The following is an 18567-nucleotide window of genomic DNA, read 5'->3' on the forward strand; positions in this document are numbered from 1 at the left end:
TGGTTATGTAACCGTCTAAACATATTCAGACATGAAAGGGAGACACCCTAAACTACTTTAGTGGTGGTGTTTGTTTATGCTCCATCATGCCCGCAGCGTTGCATCCTGGCCATCCTTGCATGAGGATTCAGTAAGGAAATCCAGCATTTCCTTTAAAAAAAAAAAACAAAAAAACAAGAAATGCGGCTTTATCCCCCAAACCTCTCTCCTTTCGTTTCTGACACATAACCCACGTGACATACATCTGGGCTTCTGTGAAAGAAAGCTTCAACAGATTTATTTCATTGAGAGGTGCAAAAGAAGTTCTGTCTTGCCCAGTCTGGGCATGTGCTTCTGCAAACATTCCGAGCACCCCTCAGGAGATGGGCGTGGTGCCTCGCACAGAGAACTTCAATCTTTGTGAAGCAAATGAATTCACTGAAATTGGAAAGAAAATATGAAGGTTTGGAACATTTGAGAACTTGTCATTTTTCCATTTTCTGTTTAATAGAATAGAAAGTTGGCTAAGAGAAGTTAGGTAAATAACCAAGATTATTCAACAAGCTAGATATAAAAAATGAGTTCAGGTATAAGAGGATTGACGATCTGGTTTTAAAAGGTCCAATCTCTTTCCCCAGAGCATAACCATGCTGGGAAACCATAGCAAGTTTTAAATAAAGTCTTTTTTCTGAAGCTGTGCTCCACACGTCAGAATTTCTCTCAGTTCTTATGATCAATTACCATTATGTTTCAAGTCAATATGCTTCACATTCAAAGTTTGGTTTTCAGGTTCAGGCTGAGGTTCTGAATCAGAAAAAAACATGTTTTATTAGAATTGAGGCAGAAATATTCCTCCTGTCTGATCAAGATGCTAATGACCTTCTGATCTCAGGCACTGGGGCTGCTTCTTCTGTTTATGAAAAAAAGTCAGTAGTTTTGCTCGTAAGGCAGGTACTTAGATTTCAAGGTTAAGGCACAGTTTGCAAAACAGAGTGGGCTTCTAGGCTTTTGGATAAAAGATGCTTGTCAATATCTATCATTAATTTCATGATTTTGACAGAGTAAGAAATGGAATCAAGCAATTATTTTTCTTTGTGCCTCAGGTGAAAACTGGCCAGAAAAATTTGAGACGCAAGATTGATTTGAAAAACTCCTCAGAGCTATGAATATAATGCACACGAAGGCACGTTTATGGTTTGAAAGGCCTCCCTCTCAACATAATTCCATTATTAGGGGGTCACACTGCTGTTAATTAAAGAGACGATCAAGCACTGTGCAGGTATACCCACTTCAATTTGTAAAATTAAGCAACTTAGAAGAATGCACATCAAAATATAGAAGAATTCCCTGTAGATTTTTAAATAAATTAATATGGGACTTTTCAAGAGAACAATGATGACATAAAGTGAACTGTACCTATTATTTCATTTGTGCATGGTGTATAAATTTTTCCCCAACAAGGTGAAGTGGAAATTAAGTAAAAATATTATGTGCGATCATATAATCTGGAGATCGTTTATCAGGACTGTGCACACCTCGGTGTTCTTACATTTGTCCTCAAACGTCACATTATTTTCTGCTACTGTATTTCCAAGGTGTTGATCTCTCTGGCTGAAATCTTCTTTTCCGTCCCACAGTTCTCCGTGTCCGTCCGCCATTTTGACAACCCCAAGCCCAACATAGTGACCTCTTCTGTCTAGCCTCGAAGCCACCAGAATAACCCCCTCTGTGAAGCCTTAATCCACAATCCCAGGTGACTCAATACTGCCCCTCATTTTTGGTTCCACTTTCGCTGTCCAACCCTCTATGCTAGTTCTCACTCAGTATAATTCAGATGGTTTTTTTAGGTGATTATCATGGCCAGTCCTTGGAATTCTTTGAGAACCAAGACTAGTATTCATTATCTGAGACCCTTGAGCTGGGCCCAACACACAGTAGGTTCTTGCTATAGACTGAATGTTTGTGTCCCCCTTAAACCTAATCCCCAATGTGATGGTGTTTGGAAGTGGGGCCTCTGGGCAATGATTAGTTGGTGAGCTCCCTTGTCGCTTCCACCATGTGTGGACACATCGAGAAGGCTGTCTGTGAATCTGGAAGTGGGTCTTCACCAGACACCAAATCTGCCAGTACCTTGATCTTGGATTTCCAGCCTCCAGAACTGTGAGAAATAAATTTCTCTTGTTTATAAGTACACAGTCTGTGGTATTTCTGTTACAGCAGCCAGAACGAACTGACATATTTCTTAACATGTATGTGGCTTAAAAGAACCCTGAAGCATCCTGGTGCCAAAATTAGATGAGCTCAGTGGTTAATGAGGCACTTTTAGGATAGAAGAAGGGAGTGGGTTTCTTTCACACCCCCAAAGTGCAAGATGAGCCCATTGGAGAAAAAAGTTCTTGTTCTGTTTATGCAGCTTGCGGATTGGAAGAAGTCTCAAAAGCAGAAACTACTTGGATTCCCCTTTTCTTGTCAATCACTGTCATTTTCGTCCCATCCAAGTCCAGGTTTTGATAAACAATTGCCAGACAAGTTTTGAGAGTGATTTGTCTGAGGCCTCACCTTCCTGAACATTTTGAAAGAAATATCAAGAAAAATTGTTTCCTCTACAATATCCTTCAGCACAATGCCTTTTTTGAAGCTTTGAAAGAAGCACCCCAACAGAAACAGCTTCCTCAGTGCCTTCCACCCGGCTGCCCTCTCTCAGCTTTCTCCTCCGCGCTCCCAAAGGTCCCCTAAGCAAATGCTGGAGTAATGATCTGAGGCCAGGGCAGCTGCTGGCTTCTTCCCTCTCAACAAAAGCACTTAAACCAAACACCTTAAAGAAACTAAAGAAGGAAATGTAAATACTTCTTTGTAAACACTTTGCAAAGCAATGTCACTCTGTTCTTTATCCTTTTGCATAAAACACAGGGGTGGGTAGAGACCCATTTCCAGCTGAAGTTTGCAAGATAATCAAAAAAAGCAGCTTTATTTTTCCCACTGTGTGGCACTTTTTCAGAAAGACAGAACTGCTGGAAGGAGAAGTCTCCCAGGGCTAGATTCCAATTAACTGCTGTACTGATTGCTAATAACTTTAGGCAATCGCTGTTCTTTAGAAAATGGGACAGAGAATCTGAAAGATCGTTAAGACAAGACGACTGATCAACCAAGACACAGAACCTAACATCACTCTTTCCCGTAGTCTTCGGCAATTTTTACAATGAAAATAGTGAAGGAAAAAAAATGGAGAATGAAATGTCGTAGGTCTTATACTTGACATTCAATAACATAAAAGTGCTAGTATGTGTGTCTTGAAGCTCAGATATTGATCCAGAGGTCTGGAAAACACTTTAATAACCATAAAGTATTTCCATCACTCTACACAACTTGCTTTCTCAGAGCTGGGGCAGAGTAAGAAGAATATGAAATTTGGAGTTAGAAGACCTGTGTCTGAGGTTCAAGTTCTGGTTCTACTGTTTGGGAACTCTGTGATCTTGGGTTGGTTATTGTCTCCATTAGCTGACTAACAAACACACTGCCTGGTGCCACACAATGGTCTACATTGGTTGTTTAGAAGCTTGCAGAGTTTTGCTGATCCATCCTAGGCTCTGTTGATCTTGATGGAGCCTGCTCCTAAGTCTGTAGGTTGGATCTTCTTGTATCCTCCTCCTGGAATCAGCAGACTAGCCTGGGTATGTCCTTTCCATTGACATATTCAAGCTTCTGCTTGTACCACATTTGTTAACATTCCATTGGCCAACCCAAATCCCATAGCCATACCCAGAGGAAGTGAGAGAGCATGGCAAAGTCTGGATAGCAAACGCCGTGGGTAACAAAATGCATGAATAATTGAGACTAAATGATACCACCTACCACGAGACTTAATTCTCTTAATCTCAGTTCCCGCATCAATTAAATGGGAATAGTATACTTTGAAAATTAAAAGAGATGGCACTTTAAAAAGTACTTAAGGCCAGAACAAAGCTAATACTCGGTAAAGTTTCCTTTCTTCCTTTTCACCTTGCCAAACTTGCAAAATGGAAATTAATTCCTGCCACACCTAACAGGCTTATTATGAGGGTTCAAAAAGGTAACACATGTGACAGCACTTTGAAAGAATGTCAATCGTTATATAATGTTTGTATTGTAATAACTTACAGAAAGCTTGTCCTTACATGGACACAAATGTAAATTCAAGCATTTGGATATTAAATAACAATTTCCATTGAGCACTTTAGTTTCTCATGTAGTAAGTGGAGATTTTCACTGTAATATGTTTTGATATTTATGTTATAAGGCAAAGCAAATATGTGTGCCCTAAGATGGGGGGCAGAGGCTGGGGAGAGTGGGAAAGCAAGAGGAGATTTGTCGTGTTAGCTAAGTAACTCCATCAGTGTTGCCCAAGATATCTGGAATCAATCCAGGAATCAAGTCTTTTCTATCCTTTCTCACCCTAAAGTCTAAATCGTAATGAGGATGTTTCCCAATAAGAAATAAAGAATGATGGGTCACAGAGGAAAAAACCTAAATGGTTGTCAGGTCACAATCCTCGTCCCTTAATAAATCGAAGACTGTTCATGAAGCAGGGCAATACAATCCTCAGATAATGAACCTTAATTGTGCAACTGGAGATGGTCTCCAGAGACTACAAGGGGCCTAAAGAAATTAACCTCGGTGGCAAAGATGTGGGGAAGAAAGGGTCAGCGTTTTAGTGCAAGGGAGATGGGAAATCTGAGCCTCTGACCGTGACCTGTCTAATGGCCTTTGTGACATTTCCAAGAGCTCCTGGCCTAGACAGGATAATTATGAAGTTCTTTCTTTCTTTTTTTTAACATCAAAATGGAGAAGAAGAATGGCCCAAAGGACAAGAGCATTTGCTAAGAAATGTTCCTTGGTGCCAGGACATTCCCTCCATAGATCAGAAGACCCCACCACACAGTGGACATTCCTTGAGTCAGATTTCAGCTAAGACTCCCTTTCCTTGTGGTGAAAATTTAATTGATATTTGATTGGTTTGTGTATATTTGATTCATTGACTTTTTCTTCCAAGGCTGAGTAATCCCAGATTGTGAATTCTGTCCTTTTGAAGTCGAAGGAACTCCCTTGGAACATGAAGTTGCATGCAGACGCACACCAATTTAAAGAAATCTGGGATGGAGAAATGTGAATCATCGTTCCCACTTCTGAACATTTTGCCAACGTTGATCAATCTCAAGAGTGTCAGGATGCCTAATGATCTGATGATTACTGTACACTGACATGGCACATCTATTGCCCAGGTGCCCATCACTATTACCACCTCTCCTCCTGCCTCCTCTCATCCCCAAATAAATCTAGCTACTTTATACACATACATAAGAGATGGTATAGGCGATATTTAAAGGACTTGGAAATGATAGGTAATAAATTGGCTAATATGTTCCATTTCACAAATAACTATTTGTATTTACTAAATACAAGACTTGTGCTTGATAAGCATCTTACATGGTAACTGGCTTGAGTTGGATGGCCAAGGAATGTTGGTTTCATGAATAAATAAGTGAAGGAGGTACTAAAAATAGCCATGATGGCCTAAAATAATACAGTTTCAAATGCTTAATTTACAGCCCCTGGCTAATAAACAACAGACCATTAAATACACAGTTAACTCTTTATATGCCTTATGTTGGTGGAGAAGATTCTTTTAAAAATGGAATTGGGTCAGAAGGAAATGGTGTTCTCACTAGCAGTGGCCTCATGAGCTACATGTAGGTACATTATGTAGGCAAATTACTTAATTGAAGATTTTGCAAATAGCAATAAGAATAGTCCCTCCCTCATCGAGTGGCTGAGGTTGTATGATCTAATGCATGTACGTCATTTGCTGCAGTGCCTCATGCAAGGTAAGTGCTTAACAGCTATTGTCATCTTCATCTTCATCATCACCTCAGCATCATCTCAAGATCCTAATTTGGTCCTGGGTCCTGTCGATTCCCAGGGGTTTAGTTTAATCAGGGACTTCTCAGATCACTCTGAGAACGTGGTGAGCAACCCTAGACTCTAGGGGCTGAGGGGCTGGAGTGTGAACAACCAGAAAAGTTACACTTTCCTTACGTGGTGTGATAATACGGGATATTCAAAATTCCTTCCTAAAGTCTCTTCCTCTGGCTCAGGAAGGCTGTTGTGGTTCAAAAAACTATGCTTGGAATTTGTCAGAAACCAGCCAGCCTTAACATGTAATCAGTCTAATTATTTGTTTTTTAACTTTGACAGAGTCCCACTCTGTTCTGCCCACTTTGAACTAACTCTTTGGGAGATTTGGGGTCAGAGAGAGTACAAGAAGCAGGGGGTGATCGGTTGTGTCAAAATACAAAAAACGTCAAGGAGAAAATTCTAGAGAAGTCATCATGATTGGTAATTGTGGTGAGAGGGTCTCCGGGATTAGAAAGGGACAAAAACCCTTCAAAGCAGATCAGAATGCTTCAGCAAAGAGTTATTGAAAGTACAAAGCAAACAATGGATATACTTTGTCTAAGCCATGAGCAATCAAGCAGGATGGTGGCTCAGTGTGGCACATGGAATGAGAGATACCTCAACAGTGAGTGGGATAGCAAGCCTGTTTTAATGTCCAGGGCTAGTAAATGGGGCAGATGAGGAATGATATCTTGAAAAAACAAGAGTGATTTCCAACCTCACTCAAAAAAATAAAGCCTTTGAGGGGAGGAGGAAGGGTTTGGGGAAGAGGAGATGGAATAGAGTTAAAGACGGAGGGGAAGCAACGGAACTCTTGTGGAACAAGTTCGTTTTTACTTGCTTTGGAGAAAGTTAATAATAATAATCCTTGTAGGAGAAGAGTCACAAAGAGAGTGGAGCGACAGTGGAAGGGGAATCTTGTGGTGGGATTTACAATCCTACAGATAAACACAATAAGACAGGTAGGGGTTGATATAAAAAATGAGATAACAGATGGAAGGGCTCAATGAGTCAGTTGAGTTCTGTATCAAACCTGTCAGAGAATATCAGGGCATGGGGACAAGGGCTTTCTCTACTCTCCTGTCCACTGTATCACCATCAACCACAGCAGGTCACATAGCAGGTGCATTACAACTATTTGTTGAATGATTGAATGAATAAAACAAAAAATTAAGAGACCTCAAACACTAGGATATTGAGTAAGATAAAGCAACGTTTAAGCCAATGACAAGAGAAACAAGGTCCAGAGGCCTCCAGAAATGGCAAAGATCTTTTATATGAGGAAAGAGTATTGCTCTCAATATATTCAGGCTATTGAAGATTTGTCAGGGTCTTAAGACTCTGGTCAAAGGATGTAAGTACCTGGTTAAGTGAGAATGAGGTTGCAGTCATGCACCTAAGTCTAGCAGAGAAAAGTTAAGAATAGAGAACTAGGGACTAGCCAAAGAGGTGAATCAGGGGGTAGTATAGTTGGTGTAGACTCTGAAGCTCTTTAGAATGCAGATGTATGAACTGGAGGAGAAAACGTGGGTTAATCAAAGATCAAGAACATGAAGGAAGGAAGAGGAAGGGGAAGAGGACCATGCTATGACACCATCTGGGGGACAGCATGTGCATCACCCTATCTTGGTGATGTATTGGGAGTCAGGCAAAAATGCAGCAGATAGAGAGACAAATTCCATCCAAGGGACAAGGGACGGGGGCATCAGCTTTAAATATCATTGGCGAGTTCACATATGGCGTGTGTGTGTCACAAATATGACGGGAAAGCTTTTGTCATGGCATAGATGTTCTTAGCTATGGTAAAGGAATCAACAGTCGAGGTAGAGATGCCGAATTATTTCCACATAGAGAATTTCTCAAGCATAAGAAAGTTCAAGAAATTCTCATCCTTTCAAGTTCATTATGTGCTGACCCAGGTCTTTGCAACGTTATTTCATTGTCTCCTTTTTACAAGTGACAGGCAATGCTGAATGAAAGTCAATCCTGGTTTATTTGCAGTCCTGGACAGCACACACATTTATTATTTAATGCTCAGCTGTTTAGGGAGCCACTTCTAAAAATCTGTTTTTGAAACTTTTCCTAAGAAGAGGCTATGCCTATATGCTTCTAAACATCTGATCAAACAGAAAGAAAAAAAAATCCAGTTAACTGTCTAGATGTTATGTCAACATTGGGCTAAACAAATGGGTATTTAGAAATATCTAAGTGGGTGAGATTTCTTTTTCAGTTTTCTGCATGCAAACCAGAAAACCCGCTGAGCAATGGTGGCAACTGGATCCATTGCTGTGGGGGTCCTGTTTCTTAAAAGAGAAATGAATGGATAGAGCTAGGCAGTGCCTTCAGCTGTCAGCTCTAGAGAGAGTAACCACAGAGCTGAACCTGGGGAGCCACGGGATGCCCCATCAGGCTCAGCCCCCCCTCGCCTTCTGTCCTGGGTGGGCAGCTCCTGGGTTTGATTCAGATCACTTTTCTTGGCTCAAACGCGGTCCCTAAGACAGGGATCATTTGTCAAGTGAGCATGGTACACAGAGAGCTGTAGGCAGATTATGGAAAGAGAGAGGGAGGAGAGAGAGGGAGGAGAGAGAGCACGGGAGAGAGAAAGAGAGAGAGGGAAGAGGGCGAGGAGAGGAGCAGGCTTCTCTAGTAACAGTGCTTTTCAGGCACTGGAGATTCAAGTTAGACAGGGTGGCGGTGCCGCGGCGCCACTGGGGAGAGGGGAGCGCCTGGCGACTCCCGACATGGCTCTTTTCATGTGGGATGCTTAAGGACGGCACGCAGAGAGAGTAACTTGGAGAAGAGAGAAACTGGCATGAGGATTCCGCCAAAATGGAAGGGCTCCTGTCTCCGATGAGGACGAAGGTAAGAGGAGTGAATCTCGATTTCTTTTGATTCTGCTTGGAGGTGCAGAAAAGGCAGCTGAGGTGCCCAGAGCCTCTGTGAATGGGAGGCTCACTGAGCTTTTGTCTTGTTTCAGAACTGGGCTGGCGAATGCAACTGGATCTCTCAAAGAATAGGCTTGCCTCAAAGGCAGCGCGATCTGTGGGAAGGGGAGAGCAGGGGGAGAGAACCATCTGTCAGTGTGGACAATGGGAATCTTGTAAATGAGTTCTCCTCTCGGTTGATTAGACAGCCATATTTTAGCAGGATTTCCAGTCACTCTTCCTTAGGGGCTGTGCAACCCTCGGAGCTGTTCGTTGCAGGAAGTACCTATTTCTCAGGCTGCGATGCTGTTTAACAGGAGGAGTAACACGTTTAAAGCAGAGCATGCCCAGCTCCCGCTTGAAATATCCTCTTTCCTCCTCCTCTTCAGAGCAAGAGGGCCAGGGAATCCTCTGGAAAGTAGGTTAATGCATTCTGGAAGCCACTGTGTTCTCGGAGAACTACCAGACCTGCAGAAAAGATTCGAGAGTGGTGGACTAACCTGACATCTTGAACTTGGTCCTGTAACATTTAGGAACGCTCATGGGGAACTGCTTACTGTCTCCTGGAGACTCTGGGAACTTGTTCTGCTCAGCTGGAGTTTCCTTTTTTACTTGAGAAATGATGCCTTAAAGATGGGGCTTTCCACTGAAAGCTCAGGTGATGAGGGAGATATTTGATATCTGCTATATCCACATAGAACTCTAAATGGGTGAGCCAAAAGTTCCAAATAATCCTAGATATATTACTTTTCTTATTCCGATATTTCCAAAAGGTCAGGGGGAAATTGGCTCTCAAACAACACAGCAGAGTTAAAGCCAATAGAATGAGGATTTGATGGACCTCATCCCTTTGATGCTCTGGTTAGTGATTCCAACACAAATAGACTCTTTTGTCATTGAACATTGTTTTCCTGCTAGCTAATGAACATGACCATAATGTTTTAAGAGAAGGTTAGAACTAGGGTCCTAAACATGAAAGCGTCCCATCCTTTGGGAGAATTCCCCATCTTCCTGTCGTGTTCACCACTTGTCTGTCTGATAGTCAAGCATTAGGAGGGTAACCCCAAGTAGGGGTTTGTCACCAAAGGTTCTAATTCCAGCCTGTTGGCTGGCTGGCTGGCTGGCTGATCTCCTGTGAGAGCCCCTCTGTGACCCGTTTGTTCTCGCTTCGCATGCAGCTGAAGTCGTCATGGTCGTAGGTAGCATGTCTCAACCCAAGGGGCTGTGGAAACAGCAGGTACTGTTCCACATATCTTTTACCACCGCAAAGAAAATGGCAAATGGCAGTGGATTCTTGGTTCCCTTTATTGACAGAGTGGGGTGTGAATGATTTAGGGAATGGCATTAGAATCTGTTCATTTGGCCAGCTTTTGAAATTGCTGCCTCAGATACTCTCCTGGTATTGTGCACTCTCGGGCTCCCGTCAGACCTATGGATCTGAGCTTCGAAACCTTACGCAAGCACAACTCTCCTAGACTTCGAGGGGAGTTCCCTATGCAAATGAATCAGGACCCAGGCACTGCATAAATCTCACTGTGCGCCGATTAAAACGGCATGCTATCGCAGGGGGAGAAATGGGTGTCAGTGGGTCAGACGACTCATATATTATGTTTATCAGTTGAATTCACATCATGGCTTGTTCTTTAACCATCGTATCATCTAAAGAACGTTGAGACTATGGGGGTTTGGGTCTCACCAAAGTTCAAACAAAAAATCTCTACATAGCCAACTGACTTACTGAAACCCTTTAATTTTTAGGTTTCAAGGGATATGTGTGTGTGTCTTAAATTGTTTCTGTGAATTACTTTTTTAATCTCTTTAATTGTGACTCTGGATATAGATATTTCCATACTGAAGCTTCAAATCACACGTGGATTTTGTAACGTACAGTATTATTATGATTCAAGGAACAAGACCTGACTGTAGGACTGCAAACAGGTCCCATTGATAAGCCTCAGCTTTGGTTCCTAAATGGTTATGTGCTGTGTTGTTGAAATTACTCAGTGACTTTTTTTCAAATTTATCCAAAGACTTATATCACTGACAATGTTGCTATTCTAAAACTTTGATCCACATTATGCCTCATTAAGTCTATTCTGGAATATTCTCCCCCTTTAGTAAGGAGTTAGCTTGAAGTTTCCGATTTCATGGTATCATGATGGGTTGGACAAAGAGAGTCTCCTAGAGCTAAATTTTGGTGTGTTATGGTTACTTAATAACTTACTGACAGTTTAAAGCAAGTGTCGAGGTAAATTGGACATCATGCAGTAATTTCATTATGCCATGTAATAGACTTAACCAGTCTAAATCATGGGTGCTTAATGCATTTTTATCTTGGGATTTGCATAATTAGCACATAAATATGCATGAGATTAACTGGAAGTGGCAAAATGGGGTGGGCAAAATGGTCAGGACTATTAAACTTCAGACAGTTGCAAAGAGGGCACCTGAGCGCTAGCTGTCTCCTGGGTGGTGGCCATACCTGACATCCGAGAAACAGATAGGGTGGCAACTGGCCTCCTGTGTCACAGTCAGTGTGTTGTCAGTGACACATGGGCTTAGCACAGCTTTTGGCTTTTGGCTGGATTCACTTGGGCACGTTACTTAGTCTTCTTTTGTTTATAATGCAATCTCAGAGTCTGCAGGCTGATGGATATACTTCTGACTGGCCTCCTGGCAGGCCACGACACAGGCCTCAGGCTCCTAACCATAACAAATGATGTTTGCAGAGGCAGGAGGAAAAAAAAAGGAAAAAAGAGAGACACTGATTGAGTCATTTCTCCTATGAGGGTAAAGGAAAGGATTTTATAGTTAACCATTTTTGTGCACTTTTTAAATGTGTCCTTTTTTAATTCGATTTTTAATCCTCCAAACTTCATAATTCTCTTTAATCCTCCATGCACTGCCTCCAGTGAATGAGCCTGGCAAAAAATTCCCCTCATTTCAGCTCCTTGGGATTCCTATTTGCCAATGTCTGCTGCAAAATTTGCAAGGAGCACCTGGCTAAGGCCATATGAAATCAAGCCAAGTCTGTACTGTTCATGGGGGTAAGGAGTGTGCTCTGGAGAAACTACACCATCAAAAGAAGATGAAGAAGGAGGGGGGAGAGAAGAGAAAAGAGAAGAGAGGAGAAGTGGAGAAAACAAGAGGAGAGGGAAGGGAAGATGAATTTGTTGGAGGTCCATCTTTTTCATTTCTTTCAGTTTTATTGAGCTGTAATTGACATATAGCACCACAAAAGTTTAAGGTGTATAGCATAGTGATTTGACTTACATATATTGTGAAATGGTCATCACAATGAGTTTAGTTAACATCCATCACCTCATATAATTATTAAAAAAATTAGTTTCTCCCTCGTGATGAGAACTTTTAGGATCTACTCTCTTAGCAACTTTCAAATACACTATTCAGCCGTGTTAACTATAGTTATCATGTTCTACGTTACACTCCAGGACTTATTTATCTTATAACGGGAAGTTTTTACCTTTCGACTACCTTCATCCAACTCCCCCACCCCAACTCCCCACCTGGGGTAACCGCAAATCTCGTCTCTTTTTCTGGGATTTTGGTGTTTTTGTTTTGTTTTAGATTCCACATATGAGTGAGATCATACAGCATTTGTCTTTCTCCATCTGACTTATTTCACTTAGCATAAAGCCCTCAAGGTCCATTCATATTGTCACAAATGGCAGGATTTCCTCCTTTTTAAGGCTGAATAATATTCCATTGTACATATATGTACCACATCTTCTTTATCTATTCATCCATCAATGGACACATGTTGCTTCCAGGTCTTGGCTATTGTAAATAATGCTGCAATAAATATGAGAGCGCAGAAATCTCTTCAACATAGTGTCTCTCTTTCCTTAGGGTATTACCCGGAAGTGAAATTGCTGGATCATATAGTAGTTCTATTTTTAATTTTTTGAGGAACTAGAGGCCCATCTTTTATACCGAAATGAGGATACAGATTTTTTTATCAAACACTTCCACGGTAAATGGAGAGTGGATTGAAATTAACATGGAGAGTGGATATTAACTAGCCTTATTGTGCTGATCATTTTGCAATGTATGCAAATATTGAATCATTATGTTTTACACCTGAAACTAATACAATGTTATATGTCAAAAAAAATTAACCTCTCTAGAAAGGATGGAGTATTGACTTGTAAAAAGTTTTAACTGCACAACCCAGTGACTATTTTGTGTGCTAACTAGGGTTTTTAGAATATTGTCATCCTACTGCCTCAATGTCTGTTCTCCATTAACAATTACCTAACTCCCAGAGAAGGTGCTTTTTTATCTGTCTGAACTCTCTTATTTCTGCTGCAAAGACATTGTGTCATTTACTGCACTTCAGTTACTTTTTTTAAAAAAAGGAGTGACTTCTGATTTGTGGCATAAAGTAGTTTTCTAAACGAAGTCTTCTGAAAGGATTAGGCCATTTATGGAAGGGACACTTAAAGGGGAAATGGAAGCTGAGCTTATAAAGGACGAGCATTTGAAATGAACACAAGGATTGTGTCCTGCGAGGCCAGCTCTTGTGTCCCCAGGGTAAGTGCCACAGGTAGCTGCAGTTAGTTCAAGAACGATCCTTCTCCACCACTCTTCAATTTTGGAAGCACATTAGATACTGATGTAAGATGTGAAACTTCTAAAATTACAGATGATATAGATAGCAAAAGAAAGAATCAGAAGAGTACAGTCAAAAGCTCTCTGACTCTTTAGACCAATTACCATAGAGTATGTGAAACCCTTAAAGTCACTTGGAATTATGCTAAATCTGCTTGAAACTTTGCCAGGACTCCGTGGAGAATACTGCCTGAAACGGCCCATTGTGGTTCACCTATTCGGTACGTGGATTCTAATAAAATATTGGAATCTCCCTTTCAAGGAGCTCTGTGAACTAGACATCAGTAAGGACTAAAGAATGGTGGAGCCTGAGTGGGGAAGACCAGGGAAAGCTTGATAATTCCTTTCAAACACGTTAAATACACTCAAGATGATTCCCCAGCTGAGGACAGGCTGTGCTTTACGGAGGCTTCACTGATGGAGGAATTCCTTCATCGGTGATGGAGCTGAAACGTGACAACTTTAGACGAAATTCAAGGAAACATTTCGTGACATCAAAATGTTTTCCCGAGAAAGGTTGATACAGTTTCTAATCTGGAGGCCTCGGAGACAGGTAAGGATGATCCTACCTGAGAAGCTAGGAGGAGTCTTTAAGACATTCCATGTTTTATGGTGCTGTGAGTTTTTACCACAAAACCAATAAAACCAGAAATAGGTTTGTTTACGAGCCATGCATCCACTCCTTTACAAAGAGCTACTGTAATGCATTTATTGAACCGCTCGACACAGTTGGGTGCAAATAGGAAACAAGTGAATTGTTTTTCAGACAACCACTTTCAAGGCTCCTGTGAATTGTGGAAAGGAAGTTGAAGACTATAGGACAATTTATTAGGTTAATGAAAAGGAGACGTGCGAGGCACCATAGCCTATCCTAATCAGATCCCCCTGGGTTCAAACCCTAACTCTGCCACTTACTGGGGTGTAACTTTTCTGAGCCTCAGCTTTCTCGTGTGTAAGAGGTATCCAATAATAGGACCTATATCATAGGTTGTTGTGAGAAGGAAGTAAGTTAATGCCTATAAAGTCTTGGCACACTGGAATAAATGTTAGCTATTGCTAGTGTGAATGTGCGAACAAATGCATAAATGACCACGTGCGGAAACAAACATCTTGTGACAAATGTTTGGAATGAATTGTGTCACAGTTGTGAATACAAGTAGGAAAAGCAGACTATCCATTTTCGAGAGGACGCTGTTAGCTGGAACACAGAAGGAGAACTCCTTCCACCTGCAAGATCCCTATGAAGTTGGGTCCTCCTCCCGCAAGGTGAAGCTGAAAGGGCTCAGATAAAACAGATGGCTTTGTAGCAGAAACCAGCTCTCATTACAAGAAGGCCTTTCACAACAGATAACTATGATAGGTAGATTGCTTAGAAGAAAAGACTGGAGATTTGGCTTAAGCCAAAAGATTTCGTGTCCAGGACCTCAAGAAAATCACTTTTCTGCTCTGGTCCTTGGTTTTGTCATCTCATAACTGAAATCTTAATAAAGTAGCCATCTTTTGCGTGGATGTTAGCTCAGGGCCAGCCTTCCTCAGCAAAAAGAGGGAGATTGGCAGCAGTTAGCTCAGGGCTAATCTTCCTCAAAAAAAAAAAAAAGCCTTTTTTTTGTGCTGTGGAGCATACATTCCCTCATGTGATCTTCACTCCAGTGGGTACAGCACGGCGATCAGCAAGCTACACGCAGGGGCCCCCCCACCCCCGACAAGAGCTGGTTAGCCAGGTACCAGCACATCACTGCCCATGACCCGCATGACAAAGTCCAGGTGTCAGAGCTGGACTTCCAGGCTCACTGTGACCTGAGCTCACACCTCTTCATTCTCCTCCCGACATCCTACCCCAGCAGTTCTCAGGCTTCAGTTGAACATTCAAATACCCTGGAGTGTGTTTAAAAGTGCAGATTCCTGGGCCTCTCTTCCAGAGACTTGGATTCAGGAGTCTGAGATGAGGCCCAAGAGCCTGCATTTTGTCAAAAGGCTGCATGATGCTGATGCGGGTGATCCTTTCACTACATGGGCCTCGAACCTGTAGCCTCGGGGAAGGCCTTGCAGCTCCTGGAAGCTGCCAGATCTTTGAACACACCATTCTCTCTGGCTCAAGCACTGTCCTCCCCATCCAGCCCTGTCTGTCCCCTCTGCTGGCTCTAACTTCCCCTTCCGGTGGCAGGCCAGATGCCACTTCCTCTGGGACGTCAAGACTGGGGTGGGTGCCATAGCTCGCTCTGCTTACCTTGGCCCCAGCCTTCCTTACCCTCAGTAGCCATGTAAGTATTCGCTCCTTTTGCAACATCAGGACCAGGGCCTCTTGAAAGTAGGTTCACTGTTTCTTGTTCACGCTCTTCTGCTTAGGACATAGCATGGTGCAAGCAAAACTGTCGGTCCTCAGTGCATCTGTGCTGATTAAATGCATGAGCACAGAGCACGTACAGCTCTCTAAGGGCTTGTGGAGGTTCTATAAATACTGGGCATTGAGCAGGTGTCATGCGACCAGAGTGGCTGGTTAGAACCAGTGGAGATCCATCTCCACAAAATAGGATGGGCGAATTCCGCGGGTGAGACCCCTGAGCAGAATTTTCAGGGGCGAATGGTGGGGAGGTCATCGATGGAGTGTTTCGATAGCAGCCAGGGTTAAGAGACGCTGGAGTGGAGAAAACCATAACTGAGGGCTAACGATGACTTCAGCTTGGGGTCATTGTTACCCTGACTTACATTCAGAACTTTCGATTCCAAAATGTTTCAGTGACTCTACTCTTGTTGAAAAAGTAAATGACTCTTTTTCCGGATAAAACAAGGCTGTGTTTACTCCAGGCAAATGGGAAAAAATGCTGACTTTATTTTCTTTTCCTGCCACTGTTTCTCAATAGGGAGCGTAAACTAGCTAAAAAAGGTAAAAACAAGTTAATTCCTTGCATCATTACAAAACGATAGCAATCAATGCTTTGAGGTAACTATGCATTAACAACAATAATATATTAGTACAATGTAACAATATGTAAATATAACAGCTATTATATAGTATAGTAGTATTTTAATATAACATGGCAATATATTATAAACATTTCAGTAGATATCTATTAATCTATTGAGATAACATGTTAATATATTACTTATACAATATTGGTATTGGTTAGAAATATGATATAGTATATTAATAAAATATCTTGATGTATTAATTATAAACTATTAATATACTTAATATATTAAATAATATATTTTAATAACAATTAATAGCAATTGCCATTTATTGACCATTTACAATAGGGACTAATATTTTACTTTTTTTTTTTTAAAGATTTTATTTTTTTCCTTTTTCTCCCAAAGACCCCCAGTACATAGTTGTGTATGTTTTAGTTGTGGGTCCTTCTAGTTGTGGCATGTGGGATGCCGCCTCAGCATGGTTTGATGAGCGGTGCCATGTCCGCGCCCAGGGTTCGAACTGGCAAAACCCTGGGCCGTCGAAGCAGAGTGTGCGAACTTAACCACTCGGCCGTGGGGCCAGCCCCAGGACAAGTATTTTACTTTTTTAAAAAGAATCTCAAATCCTTATAAGAATTTTGAAATCAGGTGTTTTTAACCTCATCTCATAGATGGGAAACAAGGCTCCAAGGGGTCGAGTTCCCCAGAGTGGAGATGATGAGTGGAGAGTAAGGAGGAAGAGTCTGCGTTCTGCCTCCATTGCCTTGTTGTAATCTGAGAGTAAAGAGAGGATGAACTGTACAGAATCAGCTAACTGTTGAATCCGCCAGGCCATTTCTTGTTAACCACGTGAATCCTGAGATGGCTTGATTCCTGAGAAACCTTATCTTAGGAGCTGCAGAAACTGGCTTTGGAATCACCTGGGGTGCTGGAGCCTGGGGGGTCCGTGCCAGCTGCCTGAGAGGAAGCACCGGGAACAGGCACAGAGACGTCCCTGCGTGGTCTCTGCAGACGGAGCAGATCCCATTTCCCAAGAGTGGAGGCTGTGGCGCTTTAAGACTAAGCCTGGGCAGACGCAGGAGGCAAAGCTTGCCGCACGCCCCAGAAGGTGGGTGAAAGAGCCAGGAGACTGGAAATGCCAGCCTGCTAACTGTCGGGCTTTCAGAGCCGTGGCTGGTTTAAAGCCTTTCCCATCTCATGCCAAGAAAAGTCCTGTTGGCTCAGGAGATTTCATGAAGTCACTGTGGAAGCCGTCCGGATGGCCCTGCGGAATGAAAAAATGCACAGGCCATTGGCTTCATCAGCTGGGACGACAGGGCCTAAGGTGGCCTCTCCTGGGCACTGGGAGGTGAAGCTGCACTTGCAGGGGAAGAGCGTCAACTGGTGAAAAGAAGACAGATGAGAGCCCGCCAGCCACGAACCTCATGGTGTGTAATTAAACTGAAACATGAGTGTGGCAGGTAAAATGAACCATGGTGGAGGCAGGGCAAGGAGTGAGGGGAGGATTTCTGAGACACCCTGAAATACCATAAAGGGGGAGTTGATTTATTGATGCTAATTCTGCTCCTTCTGGTAGATCCGCTTGCTGCATCCCAAGCAGTGGGAGAAGAGAACTCTTAGCAGCAAAGTTGTTGAGAAGGGAAAAGTCATCTGGCCGTTCTTCGATCTTATGTCCTTATTCATCCAACAAGGAGTTAGGAAGGGCTCATGTGGAGCATCAGACGGGAAACACGTTTCCTGGTGTCAAGGTTGCACAAACAGAAGGAGACGTGTGAAAGTGTCTACAGACAGGATAGAGCCACCCAACCACTTGCCCTGGAAAACAAATTGGTAGATGCAAGAAGTGGGAGAAAATGATCTTTTCCAGAGGCCACGTTCCTTTTCACTAACTGTGATGCTTTTAATACAAGTGGATGATAGCAATTGGGTGAATTAACTTCACATTGATATTCAAAGGGAATTACGTTAATGGTAATGACTGTCTTCAAAGGGGTAAAAATGCCTGAAGGAGGATACCATTTAGTCTCCTAAGGTTTCCTTTATCTTACACAAAAGAGCATGACCTCGGACAGACGTATTTTCTAAATGGGGAAACTGAAGTGTAGTCATTTCTCCTAAGATTTCAAAGTCAAATCCTGTATTTAACACGAGGGGAACCAGTTTAGAATACAGTGTTGGATACGATGAA

General features: G+C 42.3%; 1 protein-coding gene across 18 annotated transcripts in view; it reads left to right on the top strand.

Annotated features, from left to right (window-relative positions):
* The window catches only part of FRMD4A (FERM domain containing 4A), a 589108-nt gene that overhangs the window by 135965 nt on the left and 434576 nt on the right, over nt 1-18567 (top strand). The window contains exon 1 of one of the 18 annotated variants that reach the window (XM_070255326.1): nt 8378-8772. The exons of 16 other annotated variants lie outside the window; for them this stretch is intronic. In XM_070255326.1, the coding sequence (XP_070111427.1) occupies nt 8740-8772 (33 nt within the window). In that variant the 5' untranslated portion in view covers nt 8378-8739. Of the gene's footprint in view, nt 1-8377; nt 8773-18567 lie in introns of those variants that run through there. One more of the 18 variants, XM_070255334.1, reaches the window with a different exon arrangement.

The sequence above is a fragment of the Equus caballus genome, chromosome 29 (assembly GCF_041296265.1).
Source record: "Equus caballus isolate H_3958 breed thoroughbred chromosome 29, TB-T2T, whole genome shotgun sequence".
NCBI lineage: Eukaryota > Metazoa > Chordata > Mammalia > Perissodactyla > Equidae > Equus > Equus caballus.